Source organism: Chelonia mydas, chromosome 9 (assembly GCF_015237465.2).
Source record: "Chelonia mydas isolate rCheMyd1 chromosome 9, rCheMyd1.pri.v2, whole genome shotgun sequence".
Taxonomy (NCBI): domain Eukaryota; kingdom Metazoa; phylum Chordata; order Testudines; family Cheloniidae; genus Chelonia; species Chelonia mydas.
Window position 1 is genome coordinate 16,750,009 of NC_057855.1, and position 25,776 is coordinate 16,775,784.

General features: G+C 44.3%; 2 protein-coding genes across 6 annotated transcripts in view; one reads left to right on the forward strand and one right to left on the reverse strand.

The window, feature by feature from the left end:
- Positions 1-3,106: 3,106 nt before the first annotated feature.
- Positions 3,107-15,030, reverse strand: LRRIQ4 (leucine rich repeats and IQ motif containing 4). 3 transcript variants are annotated; one of them, XM_007055496.3, is made up of 6 exons: positions 14,896-15,030; positions 10,048-11,172; positions 7,140-7,313; positions 6,099-6,237; positions 4,893-5,089; positions 3,107-3,639 (listed from the first exon to the last, which is right to left on the reverse strand). In XM_007055496.3, exons 2-6 carry the CDS (start codon positions 11,149-11,151, stop codon positions 3,490-3,492), a joined length of 1,764 nt encoding a protein of 587 aa, XP_007055558.2. In that variant the 5' UTR covers positions 11,152-11,172; positions 14,896-15,030; the 3' UTR covers positions 3,107-3,489. The 3 variants fall into 3 exon arrangements, with proteins under 3 accessions (XP_007055558.2, XP_043377906.1, XP_043377905.1); XM_043521971.1 differs by lacking the exon at positions 14,896-15,030 and adding an exon at positions 13,201-14,887; XM_043521970.1 differs by lacking the exon at positions 14,896-15,030 and adding an exon at positions 12,741-14,887.
- LRRC34 (leucine rich repeat containing 34) overlaps positions 14,924-25,776 on the forward strand; it is a 43,674-nt gene continuing 32,821 nt past the window's right edge. The window contains exons 1-5 of one of the 3 annotated variants that reach the window (XM_037909624.2): positions 14,924-15,044; positions 15,742-15,818; positions 21,595-21,715; positions 24,878-24,999; positions 25,153-25,217. In XM_037909624.2, the coding sequence (XP_037765552.1) occupies positions 15,797-15,818; positions 21,595-21,715; positions 24,878-24,999; positions 25,153-25,217 (330 nt within the window). In that variant the 5' untranslated portion in view covers positions 14,924-15,044; positions 15,742-15,796. The remainder of the gene's footprint in view (positions 15,045-15,741; positions 15,819-21,594; positions 21,716-24,877; positions 25,000-25,152; positions 25,218-25,776) is intronic. The other 2 variants (XM_043521972.1, XM_043521973.1) reach the window with 2 other exon arrangements.

The following is a 25,776-nucleotide window of genomic DNA, read 5'->3' on the forward strand; positions in this document are numbered from 1 at the left end:
CTGCCTTACAAAGGGCCAGATTCTGCAACATGTACTTATGTTGAGTAGCACCTTAGTCCACAAGATGCCCCATTGACTTTAAGGGGATTATTTGTAAAGTAAGGTACATTTACTAAGTGGTAGTATCAGAAGCTGCCCCCTAAGTGAAGAGTCCTATTGAAATCATGGGACAGACTGAGTAATAAAAAGTACTGCTCAATTAGCCCTGAGAACTCCATGCAGAAACCTTTTCCCAGTGGCAAAGACACACTAGGATCATTCTCAGCCCAAGTCACTTACTTCAGGAAGGAGCCCCTGCCGGAAACCACTTCTGTTCAGGAGTTTAGTACGTTGAAGATTCTTTGGCAGCATTGAGCACTGCTATACTGGGGGGATTAATTTTTGTAGAGGAAAATCCTCTTCTGGCTAGTCAATATGAGTAACAGCTGAATATGCTGCTGCTTTGTTTACTCTTCCCATACTGAATTACTACACTGTTTACTCTGATTTCATTGGGGCATCTCTGAACTTCCTTATTCTTGTCACAGCTTGATTGTAAAAATGCACTTTACTATCCCCCAGGAGGCAAAACTGAGATCAAATTGTACGTTTGGTCAGACATGGCATAAAAAGTTAGTTTGTAATCAATTGTTTTCAGAAGAGAAATTCTGTAAAGGTGAGCATGGAACACTGATAATGCAAACATTAAAAAGAAGCAAAGAGCATCAGTTTATGTTCCACTCAGGACTAACACTTACTACTTGAAGCCTGTGCTGTCAATGTGTCCATTTCTAGCAATAAATATGCCAGGAGAATCTTCTAATATGGAGGCACTGAAAACATTCCAACATGAGTTTTAACACACACTTTATGTGGCATTGAGATAACATTACAATGATCTACTGAAACACCTCTCTCCTTTGCTACACCCCATAGCAAGTATCCAAGACCTGACGAGTATTTTTCTGATATCTCCAAACCCCCAGCTTCTCATGATTGTCCTCAGTGTGGAAACCCTTGTCCATCTGCAGGTTGTCTCTTCCCTTGATTACAGTAACCTCCTACAGCAATTCACATCTGCCAAAAGTCCTAGCTCTCCTTCAAATCCCTCCTCTCTTCCAGCAACACCCTCTTCAATCAGTCCTGTATCCTCCCTAACTTGAATTATTGTTTTATGTCATGTCTCATTTTATTTAGTCTGCAAGGTTTTTAAGGGTCAAAAACATGACTTATTTATTTGTTCGTCTGGTTTTTTTAAAAAAAATCTTACCAAAAAACCCCTTTGTATGAACTCTAGGGGCCTTAACAGCAATTATGTTCCCAATCTATTAAAATATCATCTAGTAACCCAATACAATGGAAGTATTTGCATGCCAACTCAAAGAGCAGCAAAACTCCATCCCACTCCACCCAAAGTGCCCTGGCCCCTGCTTTCATCAGAAGACCTATTAAATAGATGACTTTTGCAGGTCAACAATCTATTGACCAAATCCTTAGTTGTGGAATGTAGGCCCAGCCCTAGAAACATTCTATCTGATTGCCCATGCTTCTTACATCCCTTCAGGGAGTACTGCATATCTAGGGTTACCATACCTCTGGGTTTTCCCAGATAGGACTCTTTTTTTTTTTGATCCTCAGCCTGGGCAGATTTTTCAAATAAGAGGCAATGTCTGGGATTTTTGCGGCACAGCTCAGAAAGCACTGTCTCTGTGCCCCAATTGGTCCCTTCCCTGTAGCTACAGCTGCTGTATCCTACCTACCCAGGCCCTGGCTCCCAGCTCTGGCTCAGGGGAGAGGCCCACAGGGAAGTACTGCCTCCTGGGCCTGTGCCAGCTGCCCTGCCACTGTGACAGGGAGTGAGGCCTCAGGAACCCCCTTCAGCTCCCCCCCAGCAGTGTTCTCTTTCTGGGAACCTGAAATATGGTGACCCTACCATACCCCTCCTTTGTGTGAGCCAATGGGGAAGGGCCAGTGCCCTATCTTCTCCCCACCTCTAGTACATGCTGGGAGGAAGCAGGACTTCAATTTTTGCCTTACACAGACCACCCAAGTGCTTCCACCCATTCATGCTCTGTGAAGCAGCAAATGGGCTAGTCACAGCCTGACTCTCAGTTTGGATTCAGGCCTTACCCAGGTAAATCTCTCAGTGAAGTCAAGGGAAGGAAGCGTTGCCTGAGCAGTACTAAATCAAAACTAGGCAGTGATTCAGAGTTTGGCCCTCTGCTTGTGGACTGCGGTTGTGTAAATGTGTAGTAATGTGTAAATGGGTTATACTAGCACACTAGAAACATCCATCAATTGCTCTATATGAGCAGGGGCACATTAATATGTGAAATCCAGAAATCACAGAACCATTTTGTAGTTTTCAAATTCACTATGTGCTGCAAATAAGCCTTTTATATGAAGACAATTTGCAACTGCGTGTATTGTTTTTGGGACTAGACATAAATCTGAGGACCTGACAATTTGCAAGTATTAAATGCTGTGACTAGACCTACTCAAAATTTTTAATTAAAAAGGGGCATTTTTGCAAAAATCTAGAAATTTTGGACTTTTTTATAAGAATAGGATTATAATTAAGATGTCCTGGTGGGAATAATTATATTTCACCTACCATTCCTCTTGTATTGTCAAGTGAGGCAGTCATCACTTCTCATGAACTCTTGTGTAGTATTGCTCTGTTCAGTGCTACAGTTGCTGTGTTTTTCCCCAGAGGTGGCTGCACCTCAGTGGTAGGCAAAGTGCTGTCTAATGGTATATGCACATTTAAAACTCTACAGTAGTGCAGCTGCCCCAGGGGTCACCCAATAAAATTAACAGCAGGTTTAAAACAAAAGGAAGTCCTACTTCACACAACGCATAGTCAACCTGTGGAACTCTTTGCCAGGGGATGCTGTGAAGGCCAAAACTATAATAGGGTTTAAAAAAAAACCAACCAACTAGATAAGTTCCTGGAGGATAGGTCCATCAATAGCTATTAGCCAGCATGGGCAGGGATGCAACCCCATGCCCCGGGTGTCCCTAGCCTCTGTTTGCCAGAAGCTGGGAATAGATTGTGATTGCCTGTTCTGTTCATTACCTCTGAAGAACCTGGCACTGGTCACTGTCAGAAGACAAGATACAGGCCTAGATGGACCATTGGCCTGACCCAGTAGGGATGGTATGAAAACACTAAACCACTGTAAGACCATTCTCATTACAGAAGACATGAATTTTAAAGATTTTAGTCAGCACAGAGCTCCACAGATACAATTCACTTCCAGTTAATCAATTACCCTTGTGCTTTGCAATCATATACATTATTTTACCATCTAACCTCATGTAACTGGAGTCGTTTTGACACATGCACAAAACTGGCCATAAAGCACCTATGTTATTTTTTTAATTCTAATGTTCAGTATTCTGGACATTTTAGTATTGACTATCCCGTACTTTCTTGCCTCTCCCTATATCTGCCCTCCCAATGTGCAAGAGCTATAAACAGTTTGATGTAAAAATCATATGGAATTACTACTTTTTGCCCTTTGCACCTTTGCCAGGCTTTTCTTTCCCCTTTTCTTTTCCTTTCTTATCTTTCTTTCCTTTCTTTAACAGTTTTTGAAGCTCAGCAAAAATTCCAAGCCCCTTCTGCACCATCTGCCCACGCCACCAAGCCTGGATCTGAAAGAGAGGATGGAACAATATTGTTACCTCGAGGAGAAGAGGGTGACTTCAAACAATTGAATTGAGCACTATGTCGGCTAGTATTGATGCAAAAAGCTGAATGCATTGGGATCTGCTGGAGTAAACTGGGGTTAAATTCCTGATTAGACTAAATTAATTTAAATTAAGAGGACCTGCCAACCAACTAAATTATATTTTTCAGATTATTTCCATGTGCTATTTTAAAATTAAACTAAAATTTCTCTAAGGGAGGGAACACTCTCGTTGTTCTCTCCACTTTTTGGTCCAGGCAAGGACTTCAAGTGAAGAGAAGTCATCTTCCCAACTTCAGATGTCCCTATTTGGCTGTTACGTTAGCCCATGTACCCACAGCCAATTTGGACCTAGCTAATTGTCCTAATTTGGGCCCAATAAAAGGGAAGTTGTTTCCTTTCAGATGTTGGGTAGCAATGTGTTAGAAATAAGAGACAATAACTGTGGGAAGGGAAGAATTTGAAGTACAGGAGAATCAGGGAAGGGAGGACCTGCCCTTTGTTCCTCATCCCCATCTTTTGAGCAGAACGACTTTACTGCCCACTGGTGCTGTAGATTGAGTTTCTAATAACCATCTAGGGCTGTGATACTCAAACCACAGTGGTTCAGGAGCCAAATTAGCAATCACCATTACCCAAAAGAGCCACGATAATTCATTGTTTCTTTTTCTCTCTCTCATTTATATTATATAATTAGAATCTCACAGAAAAATGACTGAACAAGTATTCTACAATTGGCTAATAACATAGTAAAAGCATCCTGATTGGTTGTTAATTATCATTGTTTTAATATGTGCTACAAAGAGTTGCAGGAGACATACTAAAGAGCCACTTGCAGCTCCTGAGCCTCAGTCTGAGTATCACTGATCTAGGGCTGTTCCAGGCTGAATCTCTGTGCCCCCAGGCTCTACAGTCTTGGGGCTAGAGGCTGCAGCTTATAGCTTCTTCCCCAAGCAGGGATTTGGCTTAATGGATCTGCATTGTGCATGGACCCAGTGGCCATCCCCCTGCCAAGCCCACATTCCCCGTTTGGCAATGAGATAGATACCTCATTGTGTGCAATGGAGTGTCTGCTGCTTTACTGCCCCATCATAGCTGACACAGAATTTTTAAGATACTTCAGGGCCTTGCATAGCATGCCCTGTAGAATGTTATGTCAAACACTGGATTATTAATAATGCAGTTTGTGCAGTGTAGTAGATCTCTTATGCCTTGTACCTTTGTAGCCTTGGCCTTTTGATGCCTCTTTTCCCGTAAATACTCCCAGATAGCCAAGTTCCCCTGCCTGCACACCTCAACTGGGGGGTCTGTCATAGGGTTCCCATCCAGCAAGACAAGCTGCAACTTCTGAAGATTGTCCAAGTTTTCTGGGAGTTGGAACAACTGATTGTTCTGAACAAGCAACCTTTGCAAACCTAAACAAATAAAATCACAAAACTGCAATGCACAGACTAATAATAATCTGGAGTGTTTCCCTGGGTGTGTTTACAATAAAACAATGTATTGCTGGGGTGTGAAATATTTACTGTGTGTATATAAATATTTCCCAGTACATCAATATATTATTTCATTCTATAGTATAAAGGGCCTAGTTCCCAAACATGGAGAGATTTTTCACAGGACTTCAGTAACACCAATATGTTTGTTCTAATGGTGTGATCAAATTTTTTTTTTCTACAAAAATATCCACAAGAAGGGTGTTACTGCTGTTGTGCCTTTCTACTTCCACAGCCCTGAGTTATGAGTTTTTAGGCTTAGGCTCAAGGTAATTGCAAGAATACAAAATTGTTTTTCCCCCAAAATAAGAACTAGAGTGAAGCACTCAACAGAAAGCTTCATTTTCTAAATGATATGCCACACCCTGAGGCGGGTCACTGGCAATGAGAACTAGACTTGGGAGCTGGGGATCTTAAAGTATGATCCTCTAAGCTTAAAAGACACCTGTCTGTTAGCCAAGGCTGAAATCAGGCTTATTGACCTCTATTTGTGGCCCAACCATCATTAGGGGAGGAGAGAAGGCCACACTGAGTGGGTGTGGGTTACATAAACACCACCTACACACTGCATCTGTGCCTCATACTCAGGGGAGTTTTGTGAGGCAGCAAAATGCTTTCTTGGTAAGAAAGCTGCAAGAATTGTTAATTGTTCTACTTTGTCATCAACCAATTTGAAAAAACAATGCCACTTATATCTGCAGATCATTAACTTTCCCATGGTGTATATTGCATCTAAATCTATTAAATAGGGGAAAGTCTTCAACAGATCATCAGACAATAAGAATTTTTAATAATACAGATTACTCAGCCTAGTCTCTCATTTGGACCAGGAAAGGTGTCTGGATGAGAAGAGGAAGACTTTCGAACTCTGAAATCCCTGCTTAAACTTGTGCCCTTACAGACACAAATGCATAGGATGTTTTTCCACCTTGTACTTGACATATGGAGTCTGGGAGTTCCTTAAGGAGGTTGTTGTGACAGTCAACTATTTCTAGGTTGCTCAGCAAGCCGATGGAAGGTGGCAGGTACTCCAGACAATTGTTCTCTAGGTACAGCTCTTTCAGATTCTGGAAAAAAATGTGCATGATTTTCTATTTAAAAAAGGATTTGTTTCCTTAGGGAGATCATTGAACAATGCACAACTGAACATCGGCAAATGCAAAACATATGACTGGGGAGACAGCATTGTTAGGTGCTCAGATACTATGGTAATGAGTGTGATATAACTGGATAAATGTATCCAGCAGTGTTCTCCGAGTTTGAGCGTCCCTTTAAAGTGCCGCATGACCTATCAAGGCTTGAGAATTTTCTTCCTTTGCCTTGGTTCATAGTCATGTACATGCACTATGTGGTCCTTCTGTCACTCCTGCGTGCTAGCAACCTCTTGAAAGGTATAGCGGCTGCTCTGTAGGCAGGCAAAGAGAAGGGAAAACATGAATTCCATCAGCAATTGGAAAGTGGCTTATTGCCTAGGCCTGGGGGGTGATTGAGCACCCACTAAAACACGGGTTTAACAATGCTACAGCCCTGGTGTAGAGGCCCAACACATTTTATGGGATCAGAAAGATAAACATACATAACCTATTCCACATAAGGAGAAGGAAATAATAGAGAATCTATGTGAAATAGGTTATATATAATATAGATAGATAGAGATACCTAAGTCTTGGGTCCATCAACTTTAACAAGACCTGTTTGTTACAAATGTTTTACCCAAGCCTGCCAGACCTCAATGGGCCCAGTTCTGCAAGGTGCTGTGTCCCATTGAATTAAATGGGACTTTAGTTTGCTCAGCACCTGCTGTTTCCAGGCCCTGTACACCAAATCCCACTGAAGTCCATGGAAGGTGCACTTGTGGAAGGCCTGCGGGATTGGGATTCGTTCTCTTCAAACAGCTTACTTCTTCTGTGCTTCTTTGTGGTACCAGGCAGAGTTATTATTGAGCTCCTCTCCCTCCTCTTTTTCTTACCTGCAGTTTGCTGATGTCTCTTGGAAGAGTCATGAATTTGATCCCTTTATCTTGTCCCAGATATAATTTCTCTAATGACTGAAGGAGAAAAACTTCCTCTGGAAAGACACTGAATCTGTTTCCAGTCAGACCAAGGCATTTTAAGTTAGAGAGTCCCGTCACCTCTGGAGGTATCTAGGCATGTTCCAAAACATACATTTAAAAAAAATACATTTATCTCCGTTAAATAGCTATGTTTTGTTATTTGTTGTTTGCAGTTCTGGGAAATACTCTGTCACATTACTACAGATCAATGAAGAATATCATGCTGGCCACATTCTATTACATTGCCATATTATGGCTGAAATTTTTGCAACATTTCCCTGCTATATTCCGTGACTGAAAGGTGTCTCCATGTAAACTTTATCTGAATTAGGCTATTTCTTAGCATATATGTTCCTTCCAGAAGAGGCTACCTGGAGAATGAAATGTAAGAACAGTTCCTGTGCTTCCCAATTCCTCTGACAGTATCTGTGTATTATAAGATAATTTACGTAAATTAAAATGTTAAATTGGATCATTTGCATATATTACCACTTCCACAAATTTAGCCTTCAAGGGAAAAAAAGTAACACAAATCATGATCTCCTGGCAGAAGATGGGGAGGATTGCATTATATCACAAAAGGGAAATGTGTTTGATGCCCTAAGAGCAAGACACCCATTATTGTTGTTCATTTATTGACAGATTTCAGCTGTATAATTGTCCCCTAGGCTAGAATAAGATAATGGATCTAAAAGCATTAACAACTTGTACATCCATTGTAAACTTGCCTCCTGCTCTGTTTCAAATAGTATGTCACATTTATTGATACTAGGCAAGTGCAATTATCAGACCATTACTTCTGAAAAAGAGAGGAATAAATGGAACCAGGCCCTTTTAGCATCTAATCTCTGCTATTCAAAGCAGGTCACCATGTCACTTTTTAGTGGTTTGGTTTTGGTTCCTTTTTTCCTGGCTGAATATCTGCTTGTCAGTGGCAGTTGGTTACAGGGGGTAGTGAGGCTGTCATGCACATCAGCATTAGGAAAGAAACGTTCTGAACATAATAACTATCAGTAGTTTTATTAACTGCAATTTTAATTAAGCTACTGTCACTCATCTGCTCCAGTGGCTTTAAGAATGGGTTATTCTAGCACCTTGCTGCCTTTGGGTAGTGTATAGCAGTGTCTCATATCACAAACAGCTTGTACATAATGCCTTATAACAGGGGTGGCCAAACCGCGTCTTGCGAGCCGCACGTGGTTCTTTTATAGTTAAAGTGCAGCTCATGGAACCCACCATGTCATCCCTCACATTTTCCACTGGGTGTGGGGAGCTCAGGGTTTCAGCCCCACAGTGCAGTGGTCAGGTTAGGAGCGTCTACCCAGAGGGAAGGGGGGTCTTGGGGCATCAGCCCCACAGGAAGCACCTGCTGGAGCTTCAACAGGAGCAGGGCAGAAGCCCCGAGCCTTGGCAAACGCCTCTCTGGGCAGAAGCCCCAAGTCTTGGCAGGCATCTCCTGCAGGGCAGAAGCCTCGAGAACCCCACCACCCCGCTGCAGGGCAGAAGCCCCAACTCCTGGCAGGCCTGCTAGGTTCTCAAACTTCTGAAGATTATCATCTGCAGCTCCCAGGATCAGTAAATTTGGTCACCCCACCTTATAATGAACACTGCACAAGCATCAAAGAAAATATCCTTCAAGTAAAGCACCGAAGTACAATTCTTCCCTATCATATCATTCTTGGGCAATCTAGGCTCCCATCCTTTATGAAGCTCACGCTTTGCACCCCAGTACCTGCAAGAACCTTATTACAGGATTGGGGCCATCAAGTACTTAGAGGTGAAAGGATTCTTGATGCCTTGGGATATAGTTTCAAGACTCCCGTTAATGTTAAAGGAAAACAATGAATATTTAGAATACCTTAGATAGCTCAATGCCATCCTATAAACATGTGTTAAAGAAGAGTGAGCTGTAGCTATCTGAATAGATTAAAAATTAAGTTGCAGGCCAGCTTTGGTATTGACACTCATTGAATGGGGCTAGCAGGGACAGTGGGAACTGCCAGGTTACTGATACCTAACTCCACTGCGTGGTGGAGGGTAGACTGAATCATGATAAACCGGCTCTGAATTGCAATGGAGGAGAAATGAGAAAGGGAAGGTAAATTATATTGCTTCTACAGCTGCCCTCATCCGGTGACTAACGTGGATGAGACCACCCCAGCAAAAGGCATGTCCCTAAATTGGGAAGAGAGAAGAGAAATTACAGTAGGAAGTCTCACTGTATGGGAAGTTGGAAACATTTTGGCTTCTGCATTGGGTAGACCTCTTCCCTGTAAAATAATATTCAACAGTTATAGTGGTGCTTTCCAGCCAAAGATCTCAGAGCGCTTTGCAAAGGAAAGTAAGTATTATCAGCTCTGTTTTAGAGATTGAGAGACTGAGGCAAAGAGGTGAAGTGACCTGCCCAGGATCACACAGCTGGACAATGGCAGAGCCAGGAACAGAATCTTTTGTTTCCTGTTTCCCCAATTAGTGGCATCTCTATGTGGCTGTGCTGCCTGGCATAAGGATTGCTGGGGTTTGCATACCTTAGAGGCTTACATATTCTTGAGTCTCACGTCCTTGAAGTCAGGCTTGTATTATTATTATTACTATTTATTATTTTAGCATCTAGGAACACCAGTGATGGGCCAAGACCCCATTGTGCCAGGTGCTGTACAAACACAGAACAAAAAGATGGATCCTGCCCCAAAAGACCGTACATATGATTATCTCCCTATGTTGTAGAGTTAAGTGGCTCATACTATTACATTTGAGATGCATATTAGCCTAGTGAATTTGAAGTGTATCTAGAATCCCACACCAAAAATAAAGAAATCAATACCTCACGTATTTGATTGTCATCCAGTGACAATATTTCCAGATTTTCCATAGCACAAATCTCTTTAGGGAATTCATCAAAGAAATTTTCACTAAGATCTAATATCTTGATACAGGTTAATCTGGTAAAGGAAGATGGTAGCATTTGCAAGCCAGTGTTTTTCAAATAAATGAGGCAAAGGGACATCCAATGGCAAATCTGACGTGGAAACTTTTCCAAGTTGTTACCAGACAGACCAAGCTCGTTCATTTCTGTGAGCTGCTTGAAGCTAGGAGGGAGCCTACGCAGGAGGTTATTAGACAAATCAAGCACAGTCAGTCTCCGGCAGTGATGCAATGTATCAGGGACTGATAACAGGTTATTGAAAGCTAAAAATAATTTCACTAAGTTTGTTAAAGATACAATCTCTTCCGGGACAAAACTCACTCGATTTTGTTCCAGATCTAGTATTTCCAGGTTAAGAAGGTGACAAAGCTCCAGGGGAAAGCTTTCAAATCTGTTTTTTTGCAGGTAGATCTCTTTAAGTTGTCTCAGATTCACTACTTCTTTAGGCAGATACCTTAGATTATTGCCAGAGAGTCCAAGCAGCTCAACATGATGGAGGCATTTACAGATCTCCACTGGGAACTCATCCAAGTTTACATCATAGAGCCTGAGCTGACGGAGAGCCTGCAGTTTGCTGATTATATGTAGCGAACTGTAAGAGAGTGGATTGCTACTTAAATCTAAGCTCTGAAGATATTTCAGCTCCCCAAGTTCTTCACATATGTTGTGTATGTAGTTCTTATTCAGATAGAGAACTTTCACCTTCTTAAGACGATGGATATCATCTGGGATGTTTTCAATTAAGTTTTTTTCCAAGTGCAATTCTTCCAGATCTTCCAGTTCAAAGATTTGTAAAGGGATAGTTGTCTGTTGCTTATTGGCTAAATCAATAAAAAATATCCGATCTGTGGCGTGTACAGGTAGAGCAACCTCCTCTAGTTCTTTAGTTTCTTGTGTTTCCTGTGAAATCTGCAAACTGTCATTCTCAAGAATTGTGGTATCTGCTCTGGAGAAATGAACATTCACTGTGATGGCATCAGGGCTCTGCTGAAACTCAACCATCTGTGCTACTTATTTTTAACTCTAAAGAGAAAACAACAAGGAATCAGTAATACTCCAACTTTAACCCACTTAAATAAATAACAATCAAAGGATGAAATAGTTCAATATTTAGGGACAGATTCTGACTTCAGATGCACCCATACCACTGAAGCTGATGTTACTCACTGACATCCAAAGCTTGAAAGAATGAAAATAAAGGCATTTTTTGGCCCTTAGTGTATTGGTAAAGGCACAAAGGGCCAAATTCAGTGGATGAAATGCTACTGAAGTCAACAGAGATGCATCTGCTTACACCATGACTGAATTTAGCCCAATGCGCCAGAAAGTCCTAGGTATAAAATTATTTGGACCAAATTTTGTTCTCAGCTACACCAGTGTAAATTTGGAGTAATGCCATTGAAGCTAAAGCAGTTACTGCAATTTATACCAGTGTAACCAAGAGCAGAATTTGGCCCTATATTGTCAAGTGATTTTAAACTGAATAAACAGTTCTTACATAGATTTCAGAGTAGCAGCCGTGTTAGTCTGTATTCGCAAAAAGAAAAGGAGTACTTGTGGCACCTTAGAGACTAACCAATTTATTTGAGCATAAGCTTTCGTGAGCTCGGCTCACTTCATCGGATGCATTCAGTGTGTTTTGAAATAAATTCAAGACCTTTTTTGAAGTAAGTTTTATGTGGCAGATCCTCATTTGGTGTAAATCAGCATAGCTCCATTGAGCTATAAAAGTTTATACCAGCAGAGATGTGCTCATATTCTTAAAATGTTTTCAGTACAGATCAATTTGGATTTCTCCTCCCAAAATTCAGTGTTTTTTTCAAAGTTTCCAGTTTACTGGAGCACCAAACAGTGATACCTCCTGGAAATTAGATCTTTTCTATCGTTAAAATGTCCCGATTTTCATATTCTAGTATTGCTTTGGAATTTTTGCTCAACTGGGGCATGATCTTGATTTCAGTGGGAGTTGATGAACCTAAGAAGCATCACGCCTTTATAGGCTCAAAGGCAGCAAAACACTTAATTTAAAGCATGTGCCTATGTGCTTGGCCGAATAGGAACAGGATTATCCACATTTAGGCTAAGGATGTGTTTAAATGCTTTGCTGAATCAGGACCAGAGAGTTGTCCTATGGGTTTTGTGCAACAGGCACCATGTTGGATATAGTTTTATGATTATGCTGCCCCTAGCACAATGGCCTCCAGATCTCAGCTCAGGCCTCTGACCACTACTAGATTAAATAATAATTCAATAATAGCAGAGTTTTACAAATGATATCACCATTTTACATGACATTTATTACTTCTATAGTTTCTGACCAATATGGACAAGGTACGTGTCATTTGAATCATATGTATATATGCATTTAAAATCCTAGGATTGCAGAATGTTACTGAATAAAGGAAAACAGGGAATAATAGGAAGAGGAGGTGATTAGCTCACTTGCATCTGATGTCTTAAACCTACTGGGGTGGACGTCATGATCCCACAAGTCAATGTTCAAAGAGTAGCAGCAGCAGCAGAGAAAGCAATGGGAGGAAAAAATCAAGAGGCTGGTGGCTGACTCATTTACCTCTACATCATAATCTCACCTGAAAGGATGTCATAATCCCAAAGATGAGCTGTTTGCAAGCATCAGCAGAAAGGGAGAGAGGAATGAAAAATATACAAAATAACAAGTGGTATAGAGAAATTGGATTCAGAATGTCTGTTGCCCCATCTCATAAAACAAGAACAAGGGAACAACCAATGAAATTGAAAGGCAGCAAATTCAAAGCTGATAAAAGGAAATACTTTTTCACACAAGCCGTAAATTAGACTGCAGAACTCATTGTCACAGGATGCCCTTGAAGCCAAGAAATTAGCAAGATTCAAAAAGAGATTGGACACTTATAACAAGAATATCCAGAATTATAATAGTAAATGCTAAAAAAAAAAAAAAAAGTTTTGGAAGGCATATAAAATCTCATGACTTGGGATTTAAACCAATCTCTGACTATTAGGGGCTAAGAGGAGAATTTTTAGGGAGCAAATTATCCCTCATCTGCCTACTGCAGCATTTCTTGCATGTTCTTCTGAAGAATCCAGTGCTGGCCACTCCCTCAGCAGGATATTGGACGGGATGGACCACATATCTGATCCAGTATGGTGATTCTTGTGTTCCTATGAATGGAAAAAGAGATGGGGAGACAGGGAAAGAAGCTCGGATTTGGAGACAAAGCAGTAGCCATCATAACCATGCAGTTTGGGATTAGTTGGAATAGTTCCAAACATGCAGGTTGGAATAGTTTTCTATTTTTGATGTAGAACCAAAGTTTGTGCACTGTCATACACCCTGCTTCTGCCCTGTGAGAAGCAGCAGCACATGTCCTGTATACAAGGGTAATATTAAGACAGTGACAGACAGCAGAAAAATGTATTAAATGAGAGGGACCGATACAGACCCCTGTGTGAACAGGCTGGTCTGCCCCTTTAAGGATGTCAGGAGGCCTGGGACCAACCTGTCCTGGTCAATCATCAGACACAGTGCAGAAGGGGCAGGAGCTCCCTATAAAGCTCAGTTGGAGGCCTGTAGAGTGTTGGGTGTGCTGGTCATTAGTCCTTCCTAGGTGGGGGAGACAGACCAGTAGCATACATGTGGTGAAGAATACAGGTTGGTGAAGAACATGGTCCAGTGCTTACAGGATCTTGCTACCTGCTGGTTGTGTGAAGACAATTATTGACTGGTGGTTCTGGACCAATTCTTGTAGATTCTGCCTGTGGGAGCCCAAAGTTGGGTCAGGCGGTTTTGGCCATCATCTGGGGAGAGACCTGAGCAGAGTGGGAGTGTCCCGGGGGGAGAGCAAGAATGGGAGGTTGGGGGAAGCTCTCAAGGGGTCAGACTCCTGGCTAGCCCTAGATGTAGGGTTTCAGAATGGTTCAGCTCCACAGTGTTGGAGAATTTCCCTTGAGAGGGAGAAGTCCTGGGGGTAGGTTACTGATCCAGCAAACCTGGCCACATCAAGAGAGATTGCCCAGTAATAACCTGCAATTATGCAGGGTGCTATTTCATCCAAGGGGTAGGGGGTTGGGACTGCCTCCTAACAATTCCTCCATTAAGCAACATGTAAGGCATCCATTAAAGGGACACACAAAGTGGGTCAGAGCACCAGAAAAAGGAGTACTTCCAGTGAAGTCTGTTGGGGCACCCCTATCAACCCTCCAATTTCATGGTTCTGACAAATTGATGCCATCACAGGATGAGACTCAACCAATTCCAAGGCTTGTGTGAGGGGGGGAGGGAGGTAGGCAGTTTGTGGCTTTGCAGGGAGGACCCCAATCAAACATCCTCCTGTGGAGGGAACCCCAAGTTTGTGGCTTTTCAGAATGAACTCCTCTGTATGGAGAGGTATTTTCATGGCTGTGTAGGGGGACTCTGCTCCCATATGTTCTTCATGGGGAGGGATCCCCAGGCTCACGGCATTGCAGAGCACCCCAGTTCAATGCATTCACCGGGCCAGTTTCACCCCGTTGCAGAGCACTCCTGGGAGGGGTCCCCAGTTTCACGGCGCTCCGGGGATACCCCAAGCTAATGCATGGCATGTCTCGCAAGCGAGGGGCTTTGCTGGCACAGGGAAGGCTCCGCGCCAGCAACCGCTGGGTCTCGGAATCAGCCCGCCCTGCGTGGGGGCGTGCGAGGGTGACCCTCGACCAGGGGCAGGCTCGCTCAGCGCCTTCCCTGCAGTGCCCGCGGGGCTCGTTCCTTACCGGAGTGGGACGAGGGGACGCAGGCGCACTGGAGAACCCTCCGGCCGCACGAGAAGCGCGTGCGGTCGCTGTCCCCATGGCAACCACGGCCGGGGACCTGAGCTCGCGGCGGGGGCAGCGCTCGGGAACCCCCAGGGCAGCGGCCGCAGGTAGCCACGGGGAGGGGGCTGCCGCGTGCCGCCGGGGCCCCCGGACTCTGACCCCCCAGCCCCGGGGAGCCCCAGGCGTTCAGGGCGCAGGGGCCCGCCGGCCAGGGAGACCCCAGGCTGGCGTCACGGGGGCAGGCGGCCCGGTGCGCCGCAGGGGTGGGGGGCTCACGCCGCCGCGTTTCGCGGGAGGCCCCGGCGTGGAGGGTGCAGAAGCAAAGGCGGGAGCGGGCGGCGGAGGATATTCTCCACGGCGTCTCTGGGCGTGATCGGATCTGCAGCCCCCCTTGCGTGCAGGGGGAGAGACCGGCCAGGTGGGGCGCGGCTGGGAAGGACCCACAGGCACGTAGCCCAGGGCCCCATTCTGCCGGCCCAGCAGCGCTTCCTCGTGGGCACAATGGGGCTGCCTCCATCCGCCGTGAACGCGATGCACGCTCGGCTGGATCGGGCCCCTACCCGGTGAGCTGTGCTTTGCTGCGCCTGGTTTTAAAAAAAAAAAAAACTTCTTTGAAACTAAAACCCGTGAGGCATATCGTTAATGTTTGAAGCATCCACTTGTAATGGGCAAACAAGCGACTCTTACTAGCCCAACAGAAATAAGGGGAAAGCCTTTAGAAGAGATGGGTGTGTGTGTTTGGCTGTTTGTAGAAGGGGAATTGATTTATTTTTTAATATTAGGCTATTTCCACCCCCCCTGTAGTGTGACATCAGAGTTGTCAGTGAGAGCACCTAGAGAGCAGTGTGATTTTTGTGAAATGACAGCTCACGCCTCTGAAGGTAACTTTATTGCTAGAAAAGTTATGCCATAAGTTAATATGTAATTTGTGTTGAAATTCTCCACTGCTGCATATTGACACACATTATTTATTATTTAAGGAAATATCAGTATAAGATACAGGCCTTTAAGAGTATAGTCTAATTTAAAAGTAGATTAAAGATGATCAAGTATGTTGCAACAGTGAAGTCTCTCTCTTGGTTTTGCTTAGTAAAAAATTCAGTACTCACACCCTTGGGCTTGTTATTTTGCCATGGAGGAAAGAATGTCTGGGTAGTCTACACTGCAGCTGGTCGCAGGCAGACAGACTTGTGCTAGTCAGGCTTGAGCTATCAAACAAAAAATATCAGTGTGGATTTTGTGGCTTGGGCTCTCAGGCACTCCCAACCCCATGGATCTGAGCTAGGGTGGCTAGCCTGCGTCTCCACCAGGGCCAACCATGCTGCTATTTTTACATACTAGTTCAAGCTTAACTAGCATGAGTCTGTCTACCTGCGCTGGGAGGGTAGCTCCCAGCTGCAGCGTAGACATACCCTATATGTACAATCCTATAGTAAACATTGTGGGAAGATTCTCTCAAGCATCCAAGATTTGTTCAGTGCAGTAGAGCAGAGGAGTGGTTCCTGATTCTGTGGGCTTGTCTGCATCAGACCCTGTGTGAGTTAGGGCCTTGTCTTCAAGGTCTGACCCGTAGCCTTTAACAGGCCAATCTGTTAATTTATGTAAAAACTCCAAACTGCCTTGTCTTCACTAGAGTTTTACTTCGAGGTAGGAACATGCCATTTTTTCTCCTAGTGAAGACAAGGGCCTGCGTTGAGTGCTCGGGAATGTATGAATAAACATGTACATATGCAAGGACAAAATATAACTCTAAACTGGACCAGGGATGCTTAAGTGGTTGTTTTGTCTTTCATCTGTATTACGCTGTCATTTGCCTGATGCTGAATATTGATTAAAAGTGCCAAGTCTAGAGTCTTTCTACCAAGGTGGTATTTTTTTTGTTTCCCCCCCCAAGTTTGGAGATGGGATCAATCTTGCTATCAGAACTGCTGACTGTTGAACCTCAGCCCAAAAGGGGAAAATTGCTCTGTTGTTTATTTGTCAGCAGAGTTGCAGTTATTTTTAATTGAGTTATTTTAAAAGTTTGAGTGTGTCTGCAACATTCACATCTCAAGCTCACTACATCGTTTTGAGGAACTTTGATTTCATTTCTCTGAGTATCTGCCTCTCAGGACTGGTCTATACTACAAAGTTAGGTTGATGTAAGTTGCCTTGCATCAACCTAGTTTTGCATGAGATACAAATTGGTCTCCTGTCTATGTAAACACCCTGTTACAGCAACGCAGTAACTCCACCTGCCCAAATGGCATCGAGCCATGGTGGACGTACTGTGGTTGATCGAATACAGTGTAGACACTGTCTGATCTATATTGACCTGAACAGTCCTCCAGCAGCTGTCCCACAATGCTTGAAACTCACTGCTTTGGTCAGAAGTGTGAACTCTGCTGCCCAGGGGTTACAGAGATCCGAAGCTACCCACCCACCCTCACTAAAAACCTCACGTTTTTGAAATGCCTTTTCCTGATTGCCCAGCTTGTGAACACACCATGCACATTGTTGTGTGCAACTGCCAAACCGACCCTGCTGGCTACATGCTCCAGATGCATTCCTGCCTGGAATAGACAAGAGGCATCAGATCTCCTTGGCCTGTGGGGAAAAGAGACTGTGGAGGCATGAAACAGCCACAAAAATGTGACAGATTACATGGGGGATGCAGGTGAAGGGGTATGACAGGAATCAGCAGCGATGACGTGTGAAAGCTAAGGAACTGCAGGAGGCATACCAGAAGGCATGGGGACCCAACAGTTGATCTAGTGCTGAGCTACAGACCTGCTGCTGTTATAATGAGCTGCATGCCATACTTGCTGAGGAGCCTGAGAGACAGACCCCCGCTGTGAACAGTGAGGAGGAGGATGGGGGACATGCGGTCAGGGGTGTCCAAGTATGCTGCGAGCCAGGACCCGTTTGAGGCTCCACCGCTGTCTAGTCAGTCGTAGCAGCAGAGTTCGGGTGAGTGGGGAAAGGAGCCTTGGGTAAATGTGTGAATGCAGTTCCCATGACAGTGATTAAATGTACAGATGGTGCCTGACCCAGTGCAGCAGGAAGCAGGTATTGACTTTTCATTAATTTACTCCTCCTAGAAGAGGTAGTGGTACATCAAACCAGAGGTAGAGTTATCTAGTTTTCATTTCCTTGTAGAGTCAGGCAAGGGAGGCCATGCAGAGCAGTTTGTTTATGTACACAGGGATGTCCCTTGAATCCTCCTGAGAGATCTCGATGAAACTTTCATACTCCGCAATCCTCTCCCAAAGCTTTCTAGGGATGGCAGTCTCATTTCTTCCTCTGCAGTAGGACACTTTCCGATGCCAGTCCGCAATGACTTCAGCAGGCACCATGGCGGTAAATAGGCCAGCAGCATATGGGCCCAAGTGGCTTTGGGATGCCAGCAGCAGCTGTGCTCTCTAGGCCTTGGTTAACCTCAGAAGCAAGAGACCAGCTAAAATCACCACTGCCTGTGGAAAATAGTGCCAGTACTCAGCACCATTGCCCTGCATTCATACCCATGGGGGCCAAAATATTATTGTTTCATCCTACAGAACAATTCCCTCCTCATTTCCCCCATGGCCCTGCTGGGCCATGCTCACCATGGCTGGAGCTGGAGAGCAGTGCTGGGCACAGGCACTCTGGAGCTGAAGTGACAATAAGCATGTCTTGTTTAAAACTTAAGGAGAGCAAGGGAAGGGAGTTCTGAAACTTAACTTTCACTTTATAAATACGATACCGCTGGGTATTTTTTCTGTGTCTGCTGCGGTTGTGGCCTGGAGGCGTCCCCCTCCACACTTGTTGAAAGTCTGACCTGGATAAGGAGGAAAAAGAAGATGACTCAGAAGGATATGTTCTCTGAGATCCTGCAAGACGGTGGCGTTTCAGACTGTGAGCAGAGGGGCTGGTGGGTGAAAGGCCCAGGAGTCCCAGCAGGAAAAGGAGAGGGAGGGAGCTGCACTAGGACATAATGGGGCTTCTCCAGCAGCAAACACAGATGCTGCAGCCTCTTGATCTACAGGTTCAACAAGCATGGGCTCACCTCCCTTTGCAGTCAATGGAGAACTCCATGTTAGCACCTCCCTAGGCCCCCAGCTTTCCATGTGGCATCAGGGGCTGTGTCTCTATGCCTCCCACTCCATGCTGGAGGACAGTAAGAACAGCTTAACATAAACTGACCTGAGAGAGCCCCAGTTGCTGTTTGTGTGGGCAAAATGGACTGAAATGGACATAAACATTCTTTCCCCTTGTAAGTTCTGTTAATTTATTTCAGAATATTTTACTGTATTTGTTTTTTAATTGCACATAGATTGTTTGCACTAGTTTTGGGACACAATAAAATTCTATTTTTTGGCATCTTTATTACTTCACAACATATGCTGCAGAATGTCTAGAACTACTGAAAGCACCCACAACTTCTTATTATACAGGACGACAGAACTCATAGGATCAGTGACAAACATAGTGTAATAATTATAAAGTTACAGCTAGCACTGCATATTAATAGGTGCATTAACAGAGAGTCTTACATTCATAAATGTACATCAACCACCGCACAGGACCCCGCAGTCCCCAAAACTTCAGTACCAGGTAGAGAGCACAATCCACGACACCACATTACAGTACTGTGGCTAACTGTTAAAGGGCTCTTTCAAGGCCTCCTTCAGCTGCATAGCTCCATGTTGAGCTCTTCTAATAGCTCTTGTGTCTGGCATTCAGCATTCATTCTAATAGCTCTTGTGTCTGGCATTCATTCGAATTCAGCAGACAGCCACTCCACCTCCACCCTGGTGGCAACGTTTCTCCCTTTGCCTCACAGATACTATGCAGGATATGACTGGCAGCTACAACCAGTTGGGATGTTTTTCTTACTGAGATCCAATCATGATAATAAACATGGCCAGATTCCCCTCAATCTATCATAAGCACATTCAGCTGTCATTCTGCACCTGCTTTCCTTGGTGCTGTTGAGATGGCTGGCTTCATAACCAAGGGGTAGGCTGGGTCCCCCGGGATCACTACTGGCATTTCAGCATTGCCAATGGTAATCTGCTGGTCAGGAAAGAATGTCCTTGGGTGCAACTTTCTTGAACAGTCCTCTGTTCTTAAAGATGTAAGCGTTGTGCATCATCGCTGACCAGCCAATACTGATAGTGGGGAAGTGTCTCCGGTGAGCCCCCAATGCTTGTATTACCATAGAAAAGCCTTTCTGTTGATGTAGTCTTTGGCAAGATGGTCTGTTGCCAAAATAGAGATATACATGCCATCTGTCACCCCACAACAGTTCGGGAACTGCACTGATGCAAATCCATCCACTACGTCATGCCCATTACTAAGAGTCCAGTCCTGTGTAGCAGGAGACGATTAATGGCCCTGCACACTTGCATGACAGCTGCTTCCACTGTGGATTTTCCAACTCCAAAATAATTTCCCACTGACTGGTAGCAATCTAGTGTTGCAAGTTTCCACAGTGCGATCACTTCTCAACTGTCCATGCAGCTCTAATTCTGGTGTCCCTGTGCTGGAGGGCTGGGGATTCAGCATACAGATCCAGAAATGTGGCCTTTCACATCAGAAAATTCTGCAGCCAAGCCTTGTCTTCCCAAATCTGCATTAAGATATAATCCCCCAGTCAGTGCTTGTTTCTCGGGCTCAGAAGCAGCATTCCACCATCTGCAGCTGCTCCGTGAACTCCACCAACAACATTGAATTGGTTCTCGCTATGTTCCACAATAATCTGTCCTCCAATAAATGTTTATATCCTCTGCTACTGTAGTTCTTCTTGAAGTTCTGCAAATATCAGAGGATCATACATCCTTGCATTTGCAATGCTCGTGACAAGAGTGTAGAGCTTTGTGGGCTCCATGCGTCAGCGATGGCAGACAGTGAGAAATACTGTGCAGTTTTGTAGGATTTTTTTAAAAGGCACCAAAATGATGGGATATGGATGGCATTATGGGATAGAGAAAGTTGCATGATGAGAACTTGACCCTTTGCTCCCAGTCATCCCTGCACAACTTATTCCTGCCCCACCAGGCACTGCTAGAATTTCCCAAAAGACACTGTGCTGGATGATGGTGAGTCGCACACTGGAATACCTATGCACGGTGCACTGCTGTGCATCAGCACAAGCACTCCTGGTGAATATGCAGAGCACTGATGCAAAGAGCCAAAATAATAACTATGGCAGCTTTATGCTTGCGTTGACCAAAGTTTGTAGTGTAGACACGGCCGAAAAGTCAAGATGGCTCATAGTCCCAGATCGTAATACTTGACCTCGATGCTCGAAATGGAGTAGCCTGAAATGCATTATTCCATCCAGAAATGGCTAAGTGATTGAACTATTCCCCTGTGTTATGGCCTTATCACAGAGATTCATGCATGTGAATCCTCCAGACTGCATTATTGCAACACACACTCTTACCTGGTGTTAACACTAAAGATCACTCTGGGCTTGTCTGTATGGAGAGTTAGTGCGCGGGAAATAGTGTAAATCTACAGTGCTCTAGCCTGCCATGTACTAACTGGCCATATGGGAACTCCTGCAGCACACTAAAAGTCTGTAGCGTGCTTTGACTTACTGCTGTCTCTCAATTTTGTAGAGGCCCCAGATTCTATATGATGGGCACATTAGAAATGCATAAAACTGTCTACTAAATTGCTTTTATTTTCAAGCTGTCATGTCAACTCATCTAAGTCTCCATAAACAGTATTTGCAAGCCTGCCAACAGTCGAGCCAACCAGAAAATCCTTTCATTGCACACATGCTTGAAGAAGCTGAGAAAGCAGATATAACGTAAGGAAATAATAAATAGCATTTTTAAAATATTTCTGAAAGCTTTGGACAGTGTAACAGGACCAGGAATGGAATGATGAAAAAGGACAGTTCTCTGGAGTCTCAGGTTTAAATACAAATCACCCTTTTTGGGTTTAGGTTTTATTGCAGGAGTTCTGGTTTAATTCAAGTTGACAACAGCTTGGCAAAAGTCTGTAGCTGCATATTCCTTCCAGGCAGAAAACTTAAAATGTACAAAACATTTAGGGCAGTGGTTTCCAAACTACGGAAGCTCTTGTCAACAGGTACCTGATAAAAATCCTGTAATGGTGGACAACGCATTTTATTTAGTACAGAGGTTCTCAAACTGGAGCATGCCCTGGAGGAATGTTCAGGGTGGGGGGAGTGCGAGCAGTGACGCCAGGTGGCTTGGGCCGGCCCAAAGTGGTGGGGCTCAGGGAGGGACTCCCACCTCCACTGCCTGACTCACCGGGGGCCAGCCCCAGGCAGCGGCGCTTGGTGGGTGGGGGGAGCGCCTCCTCCACCCTGACTCACCTCAGCAGGCCACCCAAATTTGAGCTGAGCCTCCCCTTTGAGTTACAATTTTTGGATGTGCCCCCCAACCCAGACAGGCCTAGCGTTGCCGCTCACCCCTCTGAACGTTCTCCGCGCCCCACGGTTTGAAAACCTTTAGAAGCTGTTGCTAAATGGAAAGCAGAAATCTGGAGGGACACGTGACCCATGTGCCCCTTCTGCCATGCATCATCTCTGATCCCAGATGGGGGACATGGTGGACTACATTATTTGGAAAGGGTATGCAGCCTAAAAAGTTTGAAAACCATTGATTTAGGGTAACACCTCTGTTTTTCCTAGAGCAGTCTCTCCTGGCTTCTGATTAGGACATACCCCTTTTTATCCCTCACTCCATACAGTTTATGCCCTTCTTTGTTGAGCCCAAGGCTATCTCTGCACTAGGACTTTTGGCGGTCAGGGGTGTGAAAAAAACACACCCTGACCGACAAAATTTTCACTGACAAAAGCTACTGCCACTTGTTGGGGTGGTTTAATTATGTTGGCAGGAGAGGTCTCTTCCGCTGGCACTGAGTGGCTACGCGGGTCCATAGTGTAGATATAGCCTTAATAGGTTCAACTGCACCTGATTAGCTACAGTTGGTTCGCTGAGCCATTCCTTTCTGGGAATTAAACACCAAATTCTAGCCCATTGTCTGACTTGATAGAGCTTCCTCCTAGGAACACCACTGGGGCAGGAGATAACTACCCTTTAGGCAGAGAAGCATGCAGTGTAGTTGTAGCCATGTTGGTCCCAGGATATTAGAGAGACAAGGTGGGTGAGGTAATATATTTTATTGGACCAACTTCTGTTGGTGAGAGAGACAAGATTTCGAGTCACGCAGAGCTCTTCAGGTTCTGGTGGGAAAGGTATTTCAAGTAACACAGCTAACTGCAAGGTGGAACCGACTGTTTAACATAAGTACTCAGCACGTGCTCTAAGCGATCATTCAAGGTAGAGTCGCTCGTTAACACCTCTGCAGTCATAGGATAAAAAGAAGGGGTTAGTGGGTTACAGATTGTTGTAATAAGCCATAAATCCACTGTCTCTGATTTTTGGTATCTAACAGAGTAATGAATTTAAGCTCCAAGGCTCATCTTTTGAAAGCAGGTTTTCTTTGAGGATGAGGACTGATATGTCAGATATAGCATGATTGCTTTGTGAAAAGTGTTCACCCACAGGTGATAGGGTGTTTTTGTCCTTTATCATTTCTCTGTGTGAGTTCATTCGAGAGCGTAGTGATTGTCTGGTTTCACACATGTAATTGTTATTTGAGCATTTAGTGCACTGGATGATGTGATAGGCATGTATAGGACCCATGGATCTTGAAAGGTGTGTTGATTATTGTGGCAGTGGAGATATCTCTGCAGGTTTTGCATCTGTTGTTCTGGCAGGATCTGGTACTGCTTTGAGTTGGTGTATCCTGGTCTGTGGAGAGTTTGCTTCTGATGATGAGCTTGGAGAGGTTGGGGGCATAGGCGCCGACTCCGTGGGTGCTCTGGGGCTGGAGCACCCATGGGGAAAAATTGGTGGGTGCTCTGCACCCACCGGCAGCTCCCCGCCCCAGCTCACCTCCGCTCTGCCTCCTCCCCTGAGCGCGCCACCACGTCCTGCTTCTTCCCCCTCCCTCCCAGCGCTTGTGCTATGAAACAGCTGTTTCGTGCGGCAAGCACTGGGGGGGAGGGGGGAGGAGGAGGAACGCGGTGCGCTCGCTTGGGGGAAGAGGCAGGGCCAGCGCACGGATTTGGGGAGGGGTCCAATAGGGAAGGGAGGGGGTGGAGTCGGGGTGGCAAGGGGGTGCGCGAGCCCCCACCGGTGCCAACAAAAGTTGGCGCCTGTGGTTGGGGGGTAGTTTGAAGGCCAGAAGTGGAAGTTCAGGAAAGATTTCTTTCAGGATGCGGGGGTCCCAATTGAGTCTGGGTTGTGGTTGTTTGACGGCACTGTGTATGGGTTCCAGTGTGGGTGCAGGAGGACAAGTAGGGGTGTGTTGTCAGACAGGGTTTTATTTCCGCATTGAAGCAGGTTCTCTTGGGGTATTTGGGTGGTCCGTTCCATGACGTGATCTACTTTGGTGGAGTGTCCCTTGTTTGGTGAAGGCAGTTTTAAGCGTGTTAAGGTGTGTATCCAGGACTTTCTCCTTGGAGCATATTCTGTGTCATCTGAGTGCCTGGCTATAGATAACAGATTTCTTCCGTGTTTGGGGTGGTCTGAGGAAAGATGATGTAGAGAAAATGGAAAGAAGAACTGCTTTCTTCTGTGCTCAATTATTGAGGGTGGAGTGGAATAAAACAAAGGAAAGGGGATAAGGAAAAAGGTGAGAATGAACCTTTCAGAATAAGCTCCTGAATCATTTTGCTGCTAAAATTCTAAGTGGGATCTTGTGGCAGTACAGTGTATGAAGCTGCCAAAATGAACAATTATGAATTACAGCTAGTATAGCATAGTGCTCCATGGATTTTTTTGATCCAGATTTCACAATCCTGATAAATATACTAGTGGAGGGAAAGAACCATTGCATCTCCATCCCGTGATACATATAGAACTAATACTTTTGTATAGTATTTCTTTTTCCTGCCATCCTTATGTTTCAAAGTATTCCTACATTACAACAGATTGACAAAAGGGATCACATTAAAAATAGCTGGAAATAACCGCTTGCTGCCAGTACAGAAAGTTACAGATGAGGATTTTCGAATGCTTGCCTGCATCTTAAGCAATAACACATTTGTTACAGGTAAGTTGTCTCATTACTTCATATCTCTTTATAAATTGGAAACAAGAAACATTTTTGAGTATTGGTTCTTTCTTCTTACCTTTCATGTGGAGATCAATTAGTTATTAATAAGTGTTGTTAGTCTTATTTATTTCTGTATTCTTTGCCTTTCAGGGCTGGACCTTAGATATAATGTATTAACTGATGTTGGAGCAGAGCATGCTGCAAAATTCCTTCAGGTAGTTTTCTCTGTGCCAAAATAATTGATTTTTACCTCAAGTTTGTGGTTTCATTGGCCATGATAACATTTATGTACAATATATTGGTGACAGTATGTGTTGTTTTGGAAAAAATTCCAGAAATCTTGGCTTTTCATATCCAAATCCATCAATTTAGAATATCAGATTGTATTCATCATAACATTTTTGCAGTTGTTTCAATATATGTGGTTTTTACAGTACAGTCTGCAAAAGAGGCATTTGTATAGCATTTTGGTAGCATATTATGCATGACAAAAAATTAACAGAAATGGACAAAAACATAATGTATATCCTTAGTATGTATGGAAACTTAAAACATAGGCTTCTGGTGCCATCTAGAAGCAAGCTATTTATAGGAATCCCTGTAGTCTGCAACTCCACATCTATGGAGTCAGCTCATCGCTGCAGAATCATGCTCCGAACCTAAACTTTCATTTTTAAAAGAAAATGTATGTTTCTAGCTCTAATAGTTGTGTAGAAAATCTTGAAAATGTGATCAGTGTAAACCAATGCAGTATTGCTTTCCTGAGTCTGCTGA

Excerpts from the sequence above, each read along its gene's own strand:
- LRRIQ4 (XM_007055496.3), bottom strand. The coding sequence starts at position 11,151 with ATGGTTGAGTTTCAGCAGAGCCCTGATGCCATCACAGTGAATGTTCAT. Across the intron at positions 6,238-7,139 it reads GAGACATCAGCAAACTGCAG|AATCTGAAAGAGCTGTACCT; the intron begins GTAAGAAAAAGA and ends ATTTTTTTCCAG. Across the intron at positions 5,090-6,098 it reads CTCCATATGTCAAGTACAAG|GTTTGCAAAGGTTGCTTGTT; the intron begins GTGGAAAAACAT and ends TTATTTGTTTAG.